Source organism: Equus quagga, chromosome 11 (genome assembly GCF_021613505.1).
Source record: "Equus quagga isolate Etosha38 chromosome 11, UCLA_HA_Equagga_1.0, whole genome shotgun sequence".
NCBI lineage: Eukaryota > Metazoa > Chordata > Mammalia > Perissodactyla > Equidae > Equus > Equus quagga.
The window spans coordinates 58,149,250-58,170,910 of record NC_060277.1 but is presented as its reverse complement, the minus strand read 5'-3'; the positions used below and the strand labels follow the sequence as shown (position 1 = coordinate 58,170,910).

Below are 21,661 nucleotides of genomic sequence, written 5' to 3'. Positions count from 1 at the left end.
AGAGCAGACACAAGGCACCCACAGGCATCAGCCTCGGTGACTCCCAAGTGCCCAGGGCTCTGTCCTGTCCTCTCCTAGTGCCAGAGCCAGTGGGCTGGGCAGGAGGGGCACAGTGCCCAGGGAGGCAGGGCACATGCTGTGGCCCCTCCTCCCGCCCCTTACTCATTAACCAGGCTGCAAGGTGGCATGGGCTGGCTGGGCCAGGCTAGCTGTGGGAGTGCTCAGGGGCACAGGGTGGCCAGTGGCCCAGGCTTGGAATGGACAGCATCCAGAACACAGATCCCCCAGGCCGAGGGGACCGCTGCCCTACCCTCCGCAGGCTGGTTCCCATTGGCTTTGGGGCCGAGGCATGGACGCTCTTGGTCCTTTCTGGACCCCTGGTAAGGAGGTGGGGTTGAGGGGCCAGTGAGGCTGGTGGTCAGATGCTATATAGGCATGACATGGAGGTGTGCCAGGGGCTGCTTGCACCGTTTCCCAGAAAGTGCCCATGTTCACCACATCCAGGCTGCATCAGAGGCTGCCACCCAGAGCAGGTGACAGCAGGATGGCTATCCCTGGACAGTGCCCAGGGTGGTAGTGGGGCCTGACCTCACTCACCAGCAGGCAGCCCCTACTCACGCGGGGTGGCTGTGTCCTCCTTCAGAAACTCACAGGAAGGCTGGATTGAAAACACCCCAATGACAAATGGGATCCATTGATGTAGGAGCCTATAGGTCTCGCCTGTGAAGCTTTGCAGGGGGAAGAAGGGGCCCTCTGCCCATTTTATTTCCAACAGGAAAATAGATGATACATTTTTTTCTGACCATAAAGACTAATCAATATGTGCTCCCTGTAAAAATTTCAGACAAAACAAAAGGTTATAAAGAAGAAAGAAATTCATCTATAATCCTACCACCTAGACACAGCCATTACCAGGATTTTGGTGTATCTTATTCCGCTCCTTTTCTGTCTGTATGTGGCCTAACCAAATGAGTATAATATCAGTAGCAGTATTGCAGGTTTGCATCCAGCTGTCTGCGCTCCAGGCCCTGTGCTAGTTGCTTCTCATGCATTCCTGCACTTTTAGACAGGGAACCTGGAGCCTGGAGTTTAACGCAGCTGCTGAGGGCAGAAGGCGAGCAGGACTCAGGGGTCCTGACTTCCAGCCCTGGCTGCTGCGTCAGCCTTGGCCACATTGCTCGCTTCCCCAGGTGAAGGCGATTTGCTCAGTGGCCAGGAGTGTTTTTTGTGCGTCCTGGCTTGAGGCCCCCAGGACCTGGAGAGGCCTCAGTGTGGGGCTGGGCTGTGTGGGGCAGAAGCTGTGGGGTGGGCAGGGCTGAGCGGGGCCCTTGACCCTGGCCGCTGTCCTTCAGTTTCTGTTCCAGGTGCTGACTTTCATGATCTACATTGTGAGCTCGGTGTTCTGCGGGCACCTAGGCAAGGTGGAGCTGGCGTCGGTGACCCTCTCAGTGGCCGTGAGTACCGCAAGGCCGTTCTCTCCCAAGCTTCTCACCTGGGCCTCCAGGGAGCAGACACAGAGCATGAGGGCTGACAGTTGCATTCACAGCTGGGACCTGAGGGCCTCATCCAATGACACCCAGACTGGGCAGGCAGGACTGGACCAGGAGGGGGGTATCTGGCTCAGTTGCACATCAGAGCTGCTGCTGGTCAGCCTCCCCCCAGGATGCAGGCTCTGCCCCTCGGGCCTGGTCTGACAAGCCCTGTGTTTTTTCCTGTGTGCGGTTCCAGTTTATCAATGTCTGTGGAGTTTCCATAGGATCTGGCTTGTCCATGGCATGTGACACCTTAATGTCCCAGGTGGGTGGACGTCCTGGGGCTGGGCAGGGGCAGAGCCAATTCCTCAGCTGCTGCTAAAACAGCAGGGGGTGGGAGCCCACCAAAGATCCCTCAGTGCCCCTGGATCTGGGAGCCCCTCAGACACGCCCTGGGGGCAGCTGTCCCCCATCTACCTCCAAGGACCGTGCGCTGTCAGGGAGCCAGACCCTCTCCTTTGAGATAGTCCGTGTAGACAGGCAAGAAAGCCACGGAGGGAAAAGGGTGGAGACAGTTCCCTGACCTTGGGTGTCAAATGCTGGAGGTGCACAGATGGGACCCTTTTGCCCTCAGGGGCCCACAGCCCAGTGGGGTTCAGCTCCCCACCAAGGGTTCTGTGCTCATGGGGGACCTGGGGACCTGGGTGTGGTCCTGGCTGCCACTGACCAGCAGGGAGACTTGGCAAAGGGTCTCGGGGCCTCCCTTGCCTTAGCTGTGATGTGGGGGAGGAACACCTTCCCTGTGAGGCACATTTGAAGACCTGAGGACAACAGGTGGACAGAGGCGGTGCAGCTCCTGGCGCAGAGCTGGTGCTGTCAACAGCTGCCCTTAGATCTCTGAGTGGCTGAGGCCCTGGGGAGGGAGCCGCCCAGGCTGTGATCGAGGGGGCCGGATGCCTGCTATTGAAGTGCTGACGGGTGCCCACATGTGCTGGGTGCCTCTCACAGCACCGGCACCACCAGCAGGTCGAGGCCTTGGCCGGGCTCAGCGGAGGACAGAGGACAGTGCTGAGGGCGTGGGTGGTCTGAGCCCGGGCGCGGCTGTTTTGCAGAGCTTTGGTAGCCCCAACAAGAAGCACGTGGGGGTCATCCTGCAGAGGGGCGTGCTGGTGCTCCTCCTCTGCTGCTTCCCCTGCTGGGCGCTCTTCCTCAACACCCAGCAGATCCTGCTGCTCTTCAGGCAGGACCCGGATGTGTCCAGGTACTGCTTGGCTCCTGCCGGGAAGCTGGGGAGGGAACCCCCAGAGAAGCCCACCCCTCAGGCCCCCTGCTTCTCTGGGTCACAAGTGCAGCCCCTCTGGGGACGGTTCCAGGGTTTGGTTTTGGGATTCTCTCTCTCCAGCTGTGACCACAGGGGGCAGACAAATGGCCAGTTTTAATTTAGGAGGAAAGGAGAAAATAAGAGATTTGCACATTATTGGCATTTGTGTCTCAGCACATACATAGTTGGAGATTCACAGATGCTTTTGAAGAAATCAAGCATGCACTACCCCATATTCCAAAAAAGGAGAAAGAGGACAAACCAGTTTCTGATAAATTATAGTTTATTATTAATTTTGGAAATGTCCCCTCTAATGGGAACACTTTGCTCATTTTATATTATGTGCATTTCATTTGGTTATTCCTTGGTAAGATATAACCTTTTTTTTGCCCTTACAAACCAGATGTCCCTCCGAAGTTAATTTCCTTGGTCAGGAGGGCCCATGGTTGTGTCCTTGGGCTCCTTCTCCAGGCTCCTTCCCAGCATGTGGGAGCAGCACCCCTTGACTGCCGCTTGTCTTGGCCGAGATGTGTGGGGGCTGGCAAGGCCTGTCCTCAAACCTGCGCTGCCAGGATGCCCCTGGGGCAGCGCCTGCCCCCGTCTCAGAGGGCAGGGCCTGGTTGGCTCCGGAGTTTCTGGTTCTCTTGCAGGCTGACCCACGAGTATGTGCTGATTTTCGTCCCAGCACTGCCGGTGAGTGCCACTGTCTGCCGGGCTGGGAGGAGGCTGGCCTTATCCTCCCCTCAATTCTGGCTTTGGGCCTTTCCACCTGGTCTGCTGGGGAGAACCATCAGCCGGCAGCGACTTCCCACTGTGCCGTGACGTTGGCTGACAGGGCAGGAGAAAAGTTCCCATTCCAGTCGGGGTAGATTGAACTTTTAAAAAGTAATGACTTTTTTTTCTGATTAGAAAACCCTGTATCGGAGAAATTGTGGAAAGCACAGGGAAGAAACATTTCAAATCACCTATAATCAAACCACCCAGTGAGAACAGAGGCTAATATCTCTTTTCAGGATCATTTCTATTCACGGGTATGTGTGTTCAAACACACACACACGTATAGTTTGAAATGGGGCCAATGTGTGTATATTGTATTATAACCTGCTTTTTCCTTTTCAAATATGTCATTAGTCTCTCGATATGATTAAGCAGCTGTGTACAACATCTGCTTCAAAGTCTCCAGAGTACCCCACAGCGCTGTAGTTTATTAACCAATCCCTCTTTCTTAGGTATTTAGGTTGTTCCCAGTAGTTGCTATTATAAACAAGATTGTGATAAACATTCTTGTAGGAGAATCTTTGTGAACATGTGTAGTGATTTCCTTCAGATGTCTTGTTAAAATTAGAGTTGCTCTGTCAGTGGCTTTTGATACCAATTTGTACAAATTCTACCCCCATTAGCAACACTCTCATCAGCACAGAGTATTATTAGTAAACATTTTTTCCAATTAGAAATAAGTTGTTTTAATATGCATTTTATTGCTAATGCAGTTGAACATTTTTTCATATATGTATTGAGCATTTGTTTTTCTTCTGTGAACTGTCCATACTCTTCGCTTATTTTAGTGGATTAATCTTTTTCTAATCATTTAACTCATGTTAAATAATCATTTAACTTGTGCTGGAAAACATCTTAACCCTTTGTCATACAAGTCACAAGCATTTTTCAGTTTGTCGTTTGCCTTTTAATTTTTTTGATATTTTTAACTTGAAGAATTTTTAATGTATATATAACAGATCCATAAATCCTATCCTTTATTGTGTCTGTCTTTCATGAGTTTAAAAACACTTAACCCATTGCAAGATTATATAAACATTTGCCATATTTTCTTTGAACCCTTTTACGGTTCTATTTTTACATTTAAGACTTTATCTAACAAACTTTTCCAAATACTAATTATTGAATAGTCTCGCCTTTCTCCATTAATTTATTAAATACGAAGTAAGCAGTGTATCTACTCAGGTCAGTTTCTGAGATTTCTAACCTGACCCAGTGGTCTGTGCATCTGCTCGAGTCCACGGCTGCACTGTTGGCTCTGCTGTAGCTTGGTGAGACACGTCACCGCCTGGCAGCACGTCAGGGACGGCCATGCAGCCAGAGTTTGTCTTCTGTCTCTGGAACCGCAGGACCCCCCATTCTCCATGGCAGCAGGGCTGAAGTTCTGAGGAGGGAGCTGGGAAGGGGTGGGTCAGGGTGAATGCAGGGCCTGGCAGGGTGTACCCCAGCCTCACCCACCTGTCCGTAAGGCCAGTACCATAACCTCTTGGGGCCCAGTAAGCTCCAGATTTCTTCTGTATCATGGGAACCACCTGAAAAGGCTGATCTTTCTCCTCCAAGTCCCCCTAGCAACCATGCTCAGGCACTTCAGACCAAGGGAGTAGTATCTTGTCAGATAGGGCTCTTTGGGGCTGGGCCAGGGAAAACAGCTTAGAAAGATCGCTGTGGCAACTCCTTTATCAAATAGAGCAAGTCCCTCCCAGAAAATGCTGCTGCAAAATTTAACTGCTGATCAAATAGTAATAATAATGACTAATAATACTAACCTAACACTTGGAATGCTTAAGTATGACAAATACTGTTTTATAAGCACTTTGCAATATTAACTTTGCATATATGTGTAAAGATTAAGTATACACACATTACTATACACGCACACACACTATTATCCCCATTATGGATGAGGAAACTGAGACCCAGTGAAGTTAAGTAACTGGCGTAAGATCACACAGCTCCTGAGAGGCAGAGCCAGTATTTGAACCCGGGCAGTCTAGTTCCAGCCCTGCACTCTTAGTCACTGTTGCCACTGAAGAGAGCAGAGGGCTAAGGGACGGGATGGGGTAGGAAGGCGCAGGCCTTGGGCCAGGCTTTGACAGAAGACAGACAGACCGGGTGTAGTGCTCCCGACACACACACTGACACACATGGCCCTCTGTCCTCCAGACAGGGAAGGGCCCACCTCGCCTGTGGGGTCTTAAACCCACGCAGCAGAGGCTGCTGGGGGCCAGCACTGCTCTGTTCCCACCGCTCCCTCAGTCTAAGGCCATTCCCTGCAGATCTTTGTCACTGGCAGCCAGAGCCGGGACAGCCAGCATTCCCCGCCTGCCTGCTTCTCTCCCCCTGGGGCAGAGCGGGAGCCCTGAGGGGTCTTGTCCCCCATGGGCAGGGCCAGGGCACACATCAGGTGGCTGCACAGGCTTCAGCCCACCTGCAGGGTCCCAGACACGACATACTTTGGCGAAGTAACTGAATTCAGGTATCCAAGAAATATCTGTTAATGTTGATCTGGTGGTTTTTTTTTGGTAGTTTTTTGTTGGTTATTTGTGTGTGTGTGTTTGTTTTATTTTATACAGGCGAGTTTTCTTTATGGCCTGCTGGCAAAATATTTGCAAAATCAGGTACAGGTCCCGGGCTAGAGGGGGGGCCCCATCCCCCAGCACACTGCCCTCTCCCACACTGGGGCTTTCTCCCTCTCTGCACCACCTGTGAACCTCCGGAGATGTGTCCTGGCCTCTGGCACAGGCACCGGTGAGGAGCCGCGTGTCCCCAGCCTCTCTCCAACCCCCAGCCTGCCCGGGCTTACACACATCCCCTCATTCCTGCCGCCACTTAGCAAGGCCAGATTTCGTTTGTTTCAGGGGATCATCTGGCCCCAAGTCCTCAGTGGTGTTGTGGGTAACTGCATCAACTGCTTGGCCAACTACGTCCTGGTTTCCCTGTTGAGCCTGGGGGTAAGGTGAGCACTGGGGCTGGTGGGCTTCAGGGGCCCGGTTGGGAAGCGCTGCCCACTGAGCACCCCACCCCTGACCAGGGCAGGTCAGTCACCTTCCCTGCCTCACCTGTGACAAGGACTGTGGAGGCTGGCTGTGTCACCCAGAAGTGGGAGGTCATGGGGAATTAGAGGAGCCTGCTGGTCCTTTGGGTTCTGGGGGATGCCCCACCAAGGACAGAGAGGGGAGCCACTCCCCACCCCTGCCCCAGCCCACGAGGAGAGGCTGAAAGTGGGGACCTGGCAGGGTGGGCCTCAGGACACTGTAGTAATGGTGCCAGCGGCACCCATGGCTCCTGGGTGAGGCCGATCCCAGGGTTGCGGTGCTGGCCAAGCCATGCGTGTGCCCCCTTCCTCCCCATGCTGGCTTAAGCAGGCGAGCTGCTCTCTGCCCGCCAGGGCCAGAGTCAGCCATTGGCCCCAGCCCTGCTCTCCCTCCTTCCCAGGGGCTCTGCTTACGCCAACACCATCTCCCAGTTCGTGCAGACCATCTTCCTCTTCCTCTACATTGTGCAGAAGAAGCTGCACCTGGAGACGTGGGCAGGTGTGGAGGGCTGTCCTGGCCTTGGGGGCTGAGCAGATGAGCACCGGGCGGGCCCCTAACATGGACCCAGGGCGTTCCTTTGGCAGGCAGAGGGCCCAGTTTGAGTCCTTTTGGGGGAACCCTGTTTCAGGTCCCCCTCTCCTTTGCTCCACCCCTCAGCACCTGCATCCCAAAGGCCCGGGGTTCCCCCATCTAACGTGTCACGGTGCAGAGTCCTGCTGGAGATAGGCCCAGGGACTTTCTGGTTGCTCCTGGCTCCCTGATCTCAGGATAGGGATTAGAGTGATAACATGGAGAAAATCCTAGGGGTCAGCAGTGGGCCGAGTGCCTGGCATTCCCAACCTCAATTAGACTTCACAACACCTTATTATCCCCATTTTATGTATATGGAGGATATCGAGACGGAGAGGGGTTAAGTAATTTGCCCAAAATGCCAGTGGTGGTACATGGTGGGGCCTGCACTTGGACCCGTGCTTGTTTACTCCCGGGCCTCAGGTTCCGAGCCTTTCTGCCTCCTGAAACCCAACTCTGTAGACTGTGGGCTCCCCTTTCAGGTGTTGCTGGAACAGCTCTCAGGGCCCTGGGGCCTCATTCGGGGGAGGGGGAGTCCCACGTGATCCTACCCCTCTGCAAGTCTGCATAGCCCTGTTTACCTTAGGATGAATCCTTTTGGCATCGTTGATCTCATGCCATCCTCCCAACAACCCTTTCAGGCAGGAGAGCAAAGATAAGGACTGAAATTTTCAGTTAAGGAAATAGAGCCCAGAAAGGCAGGGTTAGTTGCCCAAGATCCTGTGGTGTCTGGCGCAGAGTGGAGACCCCCACCAGTGCCCGAGGCTCCCATCCTGAGCCGCCCTGTGCGGCGGGCCAGGTGAGCTGGTGCTCTGTCCCTGCATCCCCCTCCCACCCTACCAGCACTGGACCAGCTGGCATGCCCTGTGCAAAATGCCAAGCGCCTGGAGCTGTGAGCTGAGCCCAGGGGTGGACACGCCCGGGGGGCTGCTGCTCAGCTCTTGGGGCTTCCGTTCCCAGGCTGGTCCAGCCGGTGCCTGCAGGACTGGGGCCCCTTCCTTTCTCTGGCTGTCCCCAGCATGCTCATGATATGCCTTGAGTGGTGGGCCTACGAGATCGGGAGCTTCCTCATGGGTATGTGGAAGAGTGCGGGTGGGGAACTGTGTGGGGGGCTCACCCAGCTCAGAAGCCGCCTCCCCAGGATGGGTAGTTCACCAGCCCAGCCCCTGGTGGGTCTGTTGCTCCCCACCAGGCTGTGAGCTCCCTGTGAAGGCAGGCCCGTGCCTTTTGTGTCGGGATCCCAGCACGGCCCAGTGTGGGACTGGCACTGAGTGGGCACCCGGCACTGAGTGGGCACCCCAGGGGGTCAATGAGGGAGGGAGAGATTGAAATCCTGGGGCACGAGCGTGGGCGGGCTTGGCAGGTGTGGGGCTCTCACCTGGCGCAATGTGTACCCAGCAGAGCACTCACACAGAATTCAAACGGCCTGAGTGTCAGAAGGCCAGGACTGGGATGGCCCTGAGAGCCCTTGCAGTCCACCCCCTGTCCCTATTTACAGAGGAGAAAACTGAGCCCTGAGAACCAGAGGGACTGCCCAGAGCCATGCAGAAGCACGGAGTGGCAGGGCTGAGACCTGGACTGGGGTTTCCTGGTGCTGGTCCAGTTTTCTCCCTTCCTCACCATGCCACATGCCACATACGCAGAGGAGCTTGTCTTGAAGGACAGACCAGGCAGAGGAACAGCCTGCAGGAAATTCCATAGCAACTGGGCAGGATTCTCCTGGAAGTCTGAAGGCCAACTGGGAACATTTTTTGTTGCAAATCTGCCCTTCGAAATCATTTGCCCCTTGGCCTCCAAAGCAGAGGGGCATTCTGTCAGCCCAGGGTCTCTGAGCTGGCCCTAGGGCCAGGCTCTCACTGTGTGCCTCTCCCACAGGCCTGCTCAGTGTGCTGGACCTCTCTGCCCAGGCTGTCATCTACGAGGTGGCCACCGTAATCTACATGGTGAGGCTCCTCAGGGCACCTTCACCACACGCTCCGCCCTGGCACAGCTGCCTGATGGCCTGGCGGTGTCATAGGAGGAGGGGCAGGCTGTCACCCCAAAGGCCACCTCCATCTCCTGAGGGGCCCTCCCAGACCTCCCATGCCCATGAGGTCCCGGCCCTGACAGACTCACACGCAGGTAGCCCACGGTCACTCCGCCAAGGGAATATTGAATTTACATGATGTTAGAATTTTTTTGAATTAATTTAAAGTTAAATCTCCCATTTAAAGTTGGGAGATTTCACATCACAAGTTGGATGTGATTTTCACCTTTGAATTTTCTTGAAAAATGGGAAATTGCATTGAGCAGTGAGCCCACATTCCTGCACACCCCAGCTGCTGAGCGCTGGGTGACAGCAGACCCCGTGGAGGCATTTCCTCTCCTCTCCCCACAGAGACAGGAGTTGTCCATTGTCACTCATACGCACCTGCCAGTCTTTGACGCCAGCTTTAAGCAAGGGAGTCACAGAAATCTGTACTTACAAAATTAATTTATAAGGTGATTTTTATTTTTAAAAATGGTTTCCACAGAATTTTTTTTCTTACAGGGAGCTTTTCTGGTGTCCTTAAGATCACATTCACCTCTTTAAAATGCATTCACTCCTGAGTTTTTGCCAGCACGCTGACTTTGGTGGCAAGGCTGTGTGCCTGTGACGTTTGATGGAGCAGGTGGGGGCGGATTGGTGGCTCGCTTGGAGTCTCTTCGCCCCGGCTTCCAACCTCAGAATCGCCTGCCGGCCATCAGGAGCCGTGCACACCCCTGTCTCCTCATGCCACCTCCCTGGGATCCATCCTGTCTGCCTGCTCTCCTCCTTCTTGGCCCAGGATGAAGGGCTGCTCCACCTCCAGCCCAGGCCTGTCCTGGCTCAGGACCCACCCCATCCCAGGGGCAGGAGGCTGGCTCCACTGATGGCACCTTCTTATCTCTGATCTCAGATTCCCATGGGACTCAGCATGGCAGTCTGTGTCCGCGTGGGGACGGCCCTGGGAGCTGCAGATACTGTGCAAGCTAAGCGATCGGCCATCTCAGGTGTGCTCTGCACAGGTGGGCAGAGTCCTCTCCTGGGGGAACTTGGAAAGGTATAAAGTCAAGGCCTAGGCCAGGGGAGGGCCTGGCACATTGGAGGCAGGGCTGGCCGTGGGAGCCGAAGAGTTTACCTTCCAAACCTGCTATACCTGTCCTCTGGCCCAGAACAGCCCCTGCTGATGCATGGACAGCTGCCCGAGCAGCATCTCTCTTGCCTGCTGTGCCACTTGCCCACTCCACCCCTCCTGCTGGGGGCCTCGGGCTCTCCTGAGGACAGCTTGCCAGTTTCCATCACTCACCTTTGTGTGACCCTGTGAAGGCCCTTCCTCCCCAGGCTTCTTCCTCCAGCCATCCAGGGTCCTTCTGTAGGCCTGCCCTCACAGCGTCCCCAGGAGCTTGGGCCCTGCCCATCCCACCCCTCAGAGTGACCAGTCTTGCATCCTCCATCGTGCCCCTGCTTTCTGAGGCTAACAGATTCAGATCCGCTGTCTGTGGAGAGTGGGGGTTTTCAGGCCTTAGACTGCACTGGAATGCCCTGGGGGGCTGTGTCAAAGCGCAGATCGCTGGGCCCCACCCAGCAGAGTTTCTGCTTCAGTAGGTTGGAGACGGGGGCCTGAGAATCTGCATGTCTAACAAGTTCCCAGGTGATGCTGATGCTGCTGGTCCAGGAACCCCACTTTGAGAACCACAGGAGGACAGGCATTCTCTATGTTGTCCTTCCTATGGGACTGCAAAAATGTCTCAGTCCAAATGAATGACCCTAACGCAAGGGACTTCAAGCTCCTGGGTATGGATGGCTCAGTTGACTTGCACTGACCCGAGCTAGGCTCCTCCACGGCTTGGGGTCAGCCAAATGTTGTTCCTTTTGTCTCTTCCAGTTGGCGCCTGGCTGGTTGTGGGCATCCTGTTGAGTGTTGTGAAAAATAAACTGGGGCATATTTTTACCAATGATGAGTAGGTAATCAGTTTTCTTCACTGACTTCTGGGAAATGTCAGAGTGGTTCCCAGCTGGTCCTCAGCGACTCGTCACATGCCAGGCTTGGGGCTGGATCCCCAGGAAGCGGGACTAGCTTTGACTTTGCTCTCAGTGGGAGGAAGCCAGCATCTGTGCTTGTCTACCGGGGCCGTGGACGCCACCACTTGCTTTCCCATAGACAAGATGCTAATCAAAGGGCAGTTCAAAATTGTGGGGGGTCTTCTGGGGTTTAAGATGTGGCCCATAGATGTACAGAAACTCAGGGCCAGGGGTGTCAGTTGCGTTTGTGTGGGTAAGTATCTCTATTCCGAAAATCTGGGGGAGGAGGCAGAACGGAAGGAATACAAATGGGCCTCCAAGAGTGGTCATGTCTTAGCGGTCCAAATGAACCTTCTTTCCTGTTTTCTCTGCAGAGAAGTCATTGACCTGGTGAACGAGGTCTTGCCGATTTATATCGTCTTTCATCTATTTGAGGCCATCTGTGTGAGTACAGGCTCTGATCTGTAGCCTGACCCCCACCAAGTCCATGAGCTCTCCCTGGGGCCTCACAGGGCTGTGAGGATTAGCTCATCAATCCACGTAAAGGGCTAGCTGTAGAGTTAGTGCCCAACGTATTTGCTCACATTAGTTTCATTATTATTCAAAGCACAGACTCCCCTTCTCTTCTGCAATTCCAACAAGCCAAAGGATGAACACAGATTAGCCAAACACTGAAAAATTGCACCAGTGTAAGCTCACAAATCTTTTCCTTCCTTATTCCTCAGGATCTGGGGCCCTGGGCAGTGACCCATGCCCTCAGCCGGTCAGGAACTCAACAGCAACCATAGCCGGTTGCCAGAGCAAAGGGACATTTCCGAGGAGTGAGTCAACCCAGAATACAGAGGGTCCTGAATTTTCGGCTCCTTTGGTCACTAAAGGACAGGTCCCATTTAGAGCAGACTGGAATTGTGTGAATTGTTAAAAGCATGACATGAAAAAGCAGTGAAGTCATTTTAAAAGTAGAATTTGAAATCCTGTGTCTTCCAGTTTACATCTTGAGTTCTGTGAGTTCCTCAGGAAGGCATCCGTAGCATAGAATCCAATGGCTCTGCAGAAGGGTGAGCTGGGTCGGCGGCCTGGGCAGAAACACCTGTACGATAATTATCATCAACTCTAATAAAAAAAATAACCCATTCAGAGAAATTCTATTTATGTAGGACTTCTCCAAAAGACTCAGTGCCCTCTCTCCTGTCCACTGCATATTCCAGGATTCACCTTTGAATCTAGCTGGGCACTCAGTGTTCTTAGCCTCAGCAGAGCCGCTTTCTCTGGGCTGCGTTTCGGCATCATCTCCATAGCGTTTATCACAGAACAATAAAAGAAACTATCCCATGGGATCTGTTATTGCTTTTGTCGTAGGATATTGTTAAGGACACTATTCCTATCTTCTCTCTAGCTCTGAGGTGAGGTCACAACTGAGAAATCCTTGCAATTAAAGGTTGGGAACAGCTTTGCATTTCTCCCTGAATTAAGCATGCCTCCCCCCCAGTGGGCAGCCCTTCTCTGTCGAGGAAGCAAATACACAGCTAGCGATTGTGAGGTCTTTCTCGCTCGTGTGTCTGCATTCTACCATCTTTCCTCCTGGCAATATTTATATTATTCTTAATTTATGTTTCCCATGGGCATATTTTTATTTTGTATTTTTTATACCTTTATTGAGTTATAATTTACATACCATAAAATTCACAGATTTTAAGTGCACAATTCAATTATTTTAAGTAGATTTCAAGTTGTGCAACCATTGCTGCAAACCGGTTTTAGGGTATTTCCGTCACTCCCAGAATTTCCTGGAGCCTCTCTTACAGTCAATCCCTGCTCCCACGGCCAGCCGCAGGCCACCCACTGATTCGCTTTCTGTCTTTCTGAACACTGCCTTTTCTGAACATTTCATACAAATGGAATCATACAATATATAGCATTTGGGACTTGCTTTTCTCACTTAGCATAATGATTTTGAGGTTCATACATATTGTCGCATTTTTCAGGACTTCATTCCTTTTTGTGGCCAAATAATAGACCCTAGTGTGGAAATAACACATTTTGTTTATCCATTCACCAGCTGATGCACATTTGGGTTGTTGCTGGTTTGGGCTGTTATGTTACGCCTGCTGGGCACATTCATGTACAATCCTTTGCATGGACGTGTGTCTTCATTTCTCTTGGTAGAGTCCTAGTTGTTGAATTGTTGGGTCAAATGATAAGTTTATGTTTAACTTTTTAAGAAACTGCTGAGCTGTTTTCCAAAGCAGCTGTACCATTTTACATTCCCACCAGCAGCGTATGAGAGTTCCAGTTTTTCCGCTTGCTTGACAATTCTTGGTATTGTTTGTCTTAAACAAAAACAAAAAAGATTTTATTTTTAAGAGCAGTTTTACGTTCAGAGAAAAATTGAGCAGCAAATCCAGAAAGTTCCCATAGGCCCCTCTCTCCCCTCAGTTTCCCCCGTTATTTACATCTTGTATCAGTGAGGGACATTTGTTAAAGTGAGGAAAGAATATTGACACATTGTTAACTAAAGTGCGTAGCAGTGCACAGTAGGGTCCACTCCTGGTGCTGGACATTCTTTGGGTTTGGGCAAATGTCCTGTGCCTCGTATCTACCATTAAAGTATCATATGAATCATTTCATTGCCATAAAAACCCTCTGAGTGCCACCCATTCATTTCTTCCCTTCTGTCAGCATCCCCCATCCTCCAACCCCTGGAAATCACTGATCTTTCTGTTGTCTCTACAGTTTTGCCTTCTCCGGATGTCTTATGGTTGGGATTATACAATATGTAGACTTTTCAGATTGGTTTCTTTCACTCAGTAATATGCATTTAAGGTTCCTCCGTGTCTTCTCATGGCTTGCTAGCTCGTTTCTTTTCAGCACTGGTGCTTTATTGTCTAGGTATTCCAGTTTGTCCATTCATCCATTGAGGGATATCTTGGTTGCTTCCAAGTTTTGGCAATTGTGAATAAAGCCATAAACATTCTTGTGCAGGTTTTTGTGTGGACATAGTTTCCAACTCTTTCTGTAAATACCTGGGATCATGATTGTTGAATAGTATGGTGACACTCTATTTAGCTTTGTAAGAAATTGCCTAACTGTCTTCCATAGTGGCTGTACCATTTTGCATTCCCACGACCGATGAAGAAGAGTTCCTGTTGCTCCATGTCCCCATCAGCGTTTGGCATTGTCAGTGTGGTGGGTTTTAGCCACTCTCATAGTCTGTAGGGTGGTATCTCACTGTTGTTTTAATTTGCAATTCCCTGAGGACATATGACGTGGAGCATCTTTTCATATGCTTATTTGCCATCAGTATATCTTCTTTGGTGAGGTGTCTGTTCAGATCTTTTGCCTAATTTAAAATTGAGGCGTTTTCTTATTCTCATATTTTAAGAATTTTTTTATATTTTGGATACCAGTCCTTTATCAGATATGTGTTTTGCAAAGATTTTCTCCCAGTCTGTGGCTTGTCTTTTCATTTTCTTTCTTTCTTTTTTTCTTTGTTTTGAGGACGATTAGCCCTGAGTTAACAACTGCTGCTAATCCTCCTCTTCTTGCTGAGGAAGACTGGCCCTGAGCTCACATCTGTGCCCATCTTCCTCTACGTTATATGTGGGACGCCTGCCACAGCATGGCGTGCCAAGTGGTGCCCTGTCCACACCCAGGATCCGAACTGGCAAACCCTGGGCCGCCAAAGCGGAACATGCGCACTTAACCACTGCGCCACCAGGCCAGCCCTCATTTTCTTAACAGTGTCTTTCACAGAGCAGATGTTTTTAATTTCAATGAAGTCCAACTTAATTTTTTTCTTTCATGGATTGTGCTTTTGGTATCATATCTAAAAAGTCATCACCAAACCCAAAGTCACCTAGATTTTCTCCTATATTATCTTCTTGGAGTTTTACATTTGGCATTTTGCACTTAGATATCTGATCCACTTTACCTTTTGTGAAAGGTGTAAAATCTATGTCTAGATTCATGTTTTTGCATGCGGATGTCCAGCTGTCCCAGCACCGTTTCTAGAAAATAACTACCCTTTCTCCGTTGAATTGCCTTTGCACCTTTGTCAAAGATCAGTTGACTATTCGTGTGGTTTGTATCCAAGCTCCCCGTCCCATTCTGCTGGTCTGTTTGTCTGTTCTCTCACCAATACCACACCGTCTTGACAACTGTAGCTTTCCAGTGAAGACGAAGTGGAGTAGTGTCAGTCCTCGGACGTTGTTCTCCTTCAGTATCGTGTTGGCTATTTGGGGTCTTTTGCCTTTCCACATAAACTTTAGAATCAGTTTACTGATATCCACAAAGTAACTTTCTGGGATTGTTTCTCATTTTTATGACAGCCATCTTAGTGGGCCTATACTGGTATCTCATTGTGGTTTTAATATGCATTTCTCCAATGACTAATGTTGAGCCCCTTTTTGTGTGCTTATTATCCGTTTGTATGTCTTCTTTAGTGAAATGTCTATTCCAGTCTTTTGCTCACTTGAAATATTGAGCTGCTTGTCCTATTAGCTTGCTAAGGCTGCTGTAACAAAGTAACAAAAACTGAGCATCTTTAAATAGAAGTTCAGTGTCTCACAGTTCTGGAGACCAGAAGTCCTAAATCAAGGTGTTGGCAGGCCCAGCCTTCCTCTCAAGGCATTGGGGAAGGATCTGTGCCAGGCTTCTCCCCCAGCTTCTGGCGGCCTCAGGATTGCTCTCGGCTCATAGATGGCCATCTTCTCCCCATGTCTCTTCACATCATCTTCCCTCCGTGCGTGTCTACGTGTTCACATTTCCCCTTTTTATGAGGAAACAAGTCATACTGGGTTAGGGCCCACCCTAACGATCTCATCTCAACTTGATCCATCTGCAAAGACCCTATTTCCAATCAAGGTCACATGCACAGGTACTGGGGGCTGGGACCGCAACACCTTTTTGGAGGATACAATTCAACCCCTAACACTTACCTTCTTATTACTGAGTTGTGAGAATTCTTTATATGTTCTACATACAAGTCCTTTTTCAGATATGTGATTTGCAAGCTCAGCCTGTGGCTTCTCTTTCATTTTCTTACTGGTATCTTTCGAGCTGCAAAAATCAGCGCTTTTAATGTAGTCTAATTCTCAATTTCTTTTCAGTTATGGCTCATGCTTTTGCTGTCATATATAGGAACTCTTTGCCTAACCCAAGGTCACAAAGATTTTCTCCTATGTTTTCTTCTAGAAGTTTTCTAGTTTTAGCTCTAAGATTTATGATTCATTTTGAATTAATTTTTGTGTATGGTATGAGGCAAGGGTCTAAGTTTACTTTTTTGCATATGGATGTCCAGTTGCCCCAGCACTATTGGTTGGTGTGTGAAAGGCTCTCTTCTCCCCAGTGAATTTTCTTGCCTGTGTCAAAAATCAATTGATCATAAATGTAGTGGTTTATTTCTGGATTCACAATTCTGTTCCATTGATTTATATGCCTACCCTATGCCCATACCACCATGTCTTAATTAGTGTAGCTTTATAGTGAGTTTTGAAATCAGTTAGTATGAATCTTCCAACTTTGTTCTCTCTCTTTTTTTTCAAAGTTGCCTTGGCTCTTCTAGATTGTTTGCATTTCCATATGTATTTTAGAATCAGAATGTAATCACAAGGGTCCTGATAAGTGAGAGAGAGGCAAGGAGTCAGAGAAGATGTGGAGACAGAAGCAGAGGTTGGAGTGATCCCACTGCTCCATGGGGGCCACGAGCCAAGGAATGCAGGCAGCCTCCAGAGGCTGGAAAAGGCAAGGAAACAGATTCTCCCCTGGGGCCTCCAAAAGGACCCAGACCTGACTTTAGCTCATTGAAATCCATTTTGGACTTCTAATCTCCAGAAGTGTAAAATAATAAACACGTCTTGTTTTAAGCCACTAAGTTTGCAGTAATCTGCCACAGCAGCAGTAGGAAACCAGCACATGACATCTCCGTGCGAAGTTAGTCCAATTTCCCAGATTGGCTGGTTTTTGGTCACCAGTTTTACCTTTACTTTCTAGTGAGGCAATAACGGTGAGGAGGTAAAGATGGGCCTCTGGAGTTGTGTTCAAAGCATAGCTACTCTTGTGTGACACTGGGCAAGTGAGCTGACCTCTCTGACGGGGGTCTCTTCCTGGAAGGAAGGGGCATAAGAACACTCCTCCTCGGGGTGTGGGGTTGAGTGAGGCCCTGCAGGGGGCGCTGCCGGGAGAAGTGGCTGCGGCACGAGACCCGCCCTCAGCCTCCTCCTTACTGACCGCTCACCCCCTGCTTCCCCTCCCAGTGTGTCTATGGCGGAATCCTGAGAGGAAGCGGCAAGCAGGCCTTCGGAGCCGTCGTGAATGCGATCACGAATTACATCGTCGGCCTCCCGCTAGGCATCGTTCTGACCTTTGTGGTCGGAATGAGAATCATGGGTATGTGTGTGAGGAAAAGTCGGGAGAGGCCTGGGTGGTCACGGGTCACTCTCCCCAGTGTCACTTGTCTCCTTCAGGCCTCTGGCTGGGCATGCTGGCCTGTGTCCTCCTGGCAGCTGCTGCTTTCATTGTCTACACTGCCCGCATGAACTGGAAGCTGGCTGCGGAGGAGGTGAGCCAGCAGCCCCTGGCCCGGAGCGACCGCTCCGCAGAAAGGCCCAGAGACGGCGGGCCCCAGCAGCAGGGAGCTGTGGTAGAAGCTGCGCATGCGCAGTCACCGAGGGGCCACCTCGGCCTCAACAGCTACTCCTGTCATTGTCCTTTGGCCCCAGACAGTGCCGGTATAAGCAGCAGAGAAACGTACACCCAGACCTTCCTGAGCCAGCCCCACTGCTGCAAACCACACAAAAGCAAGGAGCTCAGTCAATCCAGCCTGAACCCAGACGAGCCCCCGAGAGTGCACTGTGACCCTGGCAGAGAGAATAGCATCACTCTGGCCACCATCCTCTTGGATGAAGCCTTTAAACAGGGCAGGCCAGCATCTGCTTTTCAGACACAGTAAAGGCACAGCTTAGTCTGAAGGCAGAGCGCAGAGGGGAACGTCCTGTCAAAGACCTGAATCCCAGCAGGGTATGGTTTTGTCTTTGTGTGTGGGTCAAGTCCTCCTGGCATCTAAAATGGATAAATATAGATTTAAAACAGCACCACTTTAAAGCTCCTCTAAAACTAAGAATACGTTCTGCTTTGGCGTGCCACGTTTTCAAGGCAGGGCGGAGATGGAGCCAGTGGGGAACGAGAGGGCTGCAGGCTGACCTGGCCAGCTTTCTCCTTTAGGCTCAGAAACACGCGGGGCTGCAGCAGCAGAGCGCTGAGAGCACGGTGGACACTGCACGCGTGGCCCCCTGCCCCGGGCCTGAGGACGCTGCGGTCTCTTCAGGTAACGCCGTCAGGGTGCTGCTGCTGGGCACACACAGATGCCAGCGGCACGTGGCTCCTGGCTGCCAGTGTGCCTAAGCAGTTGGGAACCATGCGAGCCCCAGCTGCCTTTCTTCCTCTCAGCATGAAAATGTCCTACGTGCCGGCAACACACCACCAATATCTACTATGTAACAGGCCTGCACAAAGTACTTCACACCCTTAGCCTCGTGAGGCTGTGAGCCGTGTCCATTCTCGAATGAGGAAGCAAGGCTGAGTTGAGGTCTGGCCCTCAGCTGTCAGCCCAGGCGGGTCAGCCTGGCCTGACTAACTGGGGTGGGGTTACTTCCCCGGTCTACCTCTGTGCACCCCACGAGACAGACAGCAGCCCAGCGTTTATATCATGAGTCATGGCCCCAGCTCAGGAGCCTCCTGCCCCGACTCGGTGCTGAGCGCCAGGCCCACCTGTACAGCACACCAGGCCCCTAGTTCTCTCAGTGGCCTCGCTGCATCCTGGGCTACGCCTGACCGGTGCTGCAGTGAGCCAGGCGACTAAAACAGTCACGAGGGAAGGCCAGGCACGGTCGACTAAGCATTTAACATGTGCTCTGAAGTCCTACTGAGTTACGTCTGATGTCATATGCCACCTCAAGGACAGGCTCAGACGGGAACATGCCTCACCTGACCTTAGGAGGACCTTTATCTATACATCAAATTCCCAGTCTAAGATGCTCTCCCACAGAGTTCCCTCCGCCGGTCCTGCTGTCGAGTAGAGCAGGCAGGCTTGTTTCGATTGTACAGGCATTTTCCGCTGTAAGGTGCAGAGGTCAATTAACCAGGCACGCAGTGTAACGAATGCAGCTGGGCCTCCTGATTCCACGGCCACAGCTCTTCCCACTCAGCCCCCAGTCCTGCTGAGTTTGTTCCTGTTTGCCTCTGCAGTGGCTATGAGTGGCTCCCCTGGCGTTACTCTGACAACGTACTCAAGGCCTGGGTGCCATTTAGACCTCTTCAGGACTCCAGAAGCAGCTCATGCCCTTTCAGCTCCTGCCAGCAGACTGTCAGTGAAACAGTTGGCCCTTCGCCGTGGGGCTGCTCTGGGGGCAGCGTCAGCCACGCTGGCCGTGGGGCTCGTCATCAGGGTCCTGGCCACCAGGCACTAGCAAAGCAGCTTGGAGACAGAAGGGAAGCCAGGAGTGGCTGTCCCACCACCCACACACGGGCCCACCCTACAAAAGCAGTGACGGGATCCAGGGCAGGTGGGCGCCTTGGACCGCTCCTCGACACCTTCAGCCAGCACCTCATGTGACATGAGGGGTCTGAATCGTGCAGACGGACAATTCTGCCGTGGGCAAATCCGCTCTCTCACCTGTGACCTGGACTGCTCCCCCGAGAAGACATCCGCTGACTGAGTGAGAATCCTGGAATGGCTACTATTATTCAATACTGTCAACAGCTTTACACTGGAGATTTCCAACCAAAATAAAACTGCAAAACCACTGTTACATTAAAAATTACATACTTCCTAAGCAGAGTCTGCTGCCGAGGTCTGTTCACAAAGCCTCTGGGAAGTTCTGCAAAGGGGCCTGGCAGGCCCTGTCTGGGCAGTCCCGTTCGCTGCGACCCCCATCTGCTCCCGGCCCCACGTGCCCCTGCAGATACAGGTGCTGTGAAACCTGGACAAGGGAGTGGTAGCTGTCCACAGACCCTTCTTCACCTCCCCTCCCACCCATCGGCATTTCCACTTGACACAGACCTTGAGAAACACTTGTTCTTAAAGGAGTGATATGCTATAAAGAAGGGCAGCAAAACCCAGATCAGTTGGCCACACAGCCTCACAAATTCGATGCTGATCCAAATGTGAGCATGCTTTGCTTTGAGGCCTGGGACTGGTGAGTGAGCATTTTCAGGCTCCATGCTGAATCAGGCCACACACCACCATCAAAAGTGGAGGGCGGGGACCGGCTCAGTAGTGTAGTGGTTAACTTTGCACGCTCTGCTTCGGTGGCCCGGGGTTCATAGGTTCGGATCCCGGGCGCAGACCTAGCACCACTCGTCAAGCCATGCTGTGGCAGCGTCCCACATGGAAAGTAGAGGAAGACTGGCACAGACGCTAGCTCAGGGCCAATCCTCCTCACCAAAAAAAAAGTGGAGGGCAGTCTGCCTCCCATTGCCACAGTCCTTTCAACACCAGTAGCTATAAATACATTGACAGACAAAATGGATGTATTGATCAAGGCCAATAGGAAAGAATAATGCACAGAATGTAAACCTGTTTTGCATGCTATTGGAATTCAGTTCCATGCTGTTTTCAGCGTCCACAGTGACATTCCAGGCTTCCCATTTACAGGAAGGGAGAAGCCTATAACCTGGTCTGTGACACAAATACCTTAGTGAGCTTCTAGCACCCAAACAAAACTAGGTACAGAGCACAGAACAGTAACGTCACCATTTCCGCAAGTGTGTCTAAGGTTAAGAGGTATTGAGGAAAAAGGCTCCATGGTAAGTGGCCTTGGGAAACACACTTGCTTCAAAGGTCCTCTATGCCTTGGATCCTTGAATATGCTGGTGTGCTTTACAAATCCCTGGTAGACACGATTGGTAGTGGGACCAATTCTTGTGTAAAATCTTCTTAGTGTTCTATGAATATGCTTACAGAAACACCTGTTTTAGATCAGCAAATGGGGATAGGAAGATGTAGTTAGAATAAACCTATTTACCAGATAGGTACTTAAAAAAAAACAAAAACCCACAAAAGACAGCAAAGTAAAGCTTGAAGAAAATCTTCTTGGCTAACAAGTTTTTGCTTAACAATGTACAGTCTGTGTGTGTTGTTTTGTTTTGAAGATTCACACCTGAGCTCGTATCTGTTGCCAATCTTCTGTTCCTTCTTCTCCCCAAAGCCCCAGCACATAAGTGCATACTCTAGTTGTGGGTCCTTCTAGTTGTGGCATGTGGGATGCCACCTCAGCGTGGCCTGATGAGCGGTGCCATGTCTGCGCCCAGGATCCGAACTGGCGAACTCCCGGGCCGCGGAAGCCAAGTGCATGAACTTAACCACTCGGCCACAGGGCCAGCCCCTTGGCTAAGAATTTAAAACGAGAAAGCATGACGTAAAGTTGACAAATGCCACCTTGGATAAGGGCGAAAAATGGATTTA

The 21,661-nt window shown here is 51.2% G+C and overlaps 1 protein-coding gene across 5 annotated transcripts; it reads left to right on the top strand.

Annotated features, from left to right (window-relative positions):
- Window positions 1–220: 220 nt before the first annotated feature.
- SLC47A2 (solute carrier family 47 member 2) lies at window positions 221–21,373 on the top strand. Of its 5 annotated transcripts, none has more exons than XM_046674198.1 (17): window positions 221–380; window positions 1,353–1,454; window positions 1,729–1,797; window positions 2,585–2,733; window positions 3,444–3,486; window positions 6,144–6,188; window positions 6,429–6,526; window positions 7,006–7,103; window positions 8,136–8,249; window positions 9,051–9,118; window positions 10,094–10,187; window positions 11,063–11,138; window positions 11,574–11,643; window positions 17,454–17,586; window positions 17,664–17,758; window positions 18,421–18,523; window positions 19,444–21,369. In XM_046674198.1, exons 1-17 carry the CDS (start codon window positions 258–260, stop codon window positions 19,662–19,664), a joined length of 1,701 nt encoding a protein of 566 aa, XP_046530154.1. In that variant the 5' UTR covers window positions 221–257; the 3' UTR covers window positions 19,665–21,369. The 5 variants fall into 5 exon arrangements, with proteins under 5 accessions (XP_046530154.1, XP_046530153.1, XP_046530155.1 ...); XM_046674197.1 differs by having other exon boundaries at window positions 10,094–10,202; window positions 19,444–21,368; XM_046674199.1 differs by lacking the exon at window positions 1,729–1,797 and having other exon boundaries at window positions 10,094–10,202; window positions 19,444–21,370.
- Window positions 21,374–21,661: the final 288 nt, after the last annotated feature.

What these genes read in the sequence shown, in the direction of transcription:
- SLC47A2 (XM_046674197.1), top strand. Translation starts at nt 258, where the DNA reads ATGGACAGCATCCAGAACACAGATCCCCCAGGCCGAGGGGACCGCTGC. An exon ending in TGGTCCTTTCTGGACCCCTG is followed by an intron (nt 381 to 1,352) that starts GTAAGGAGGTGG and finishes GCTGTCCTTCAG; the next exon opens with TTTCTGTTCCAGGTGCTGAC. An exon ending in GGTCGGAATGAGAATCATGG is followed by an intron (nt 17,587 to 17,663) that starts GTATGTGTGTGA and finishes TGTCTCCTTCAG; the next exon opens with GCCTCTGGCTGGGCATGCTG.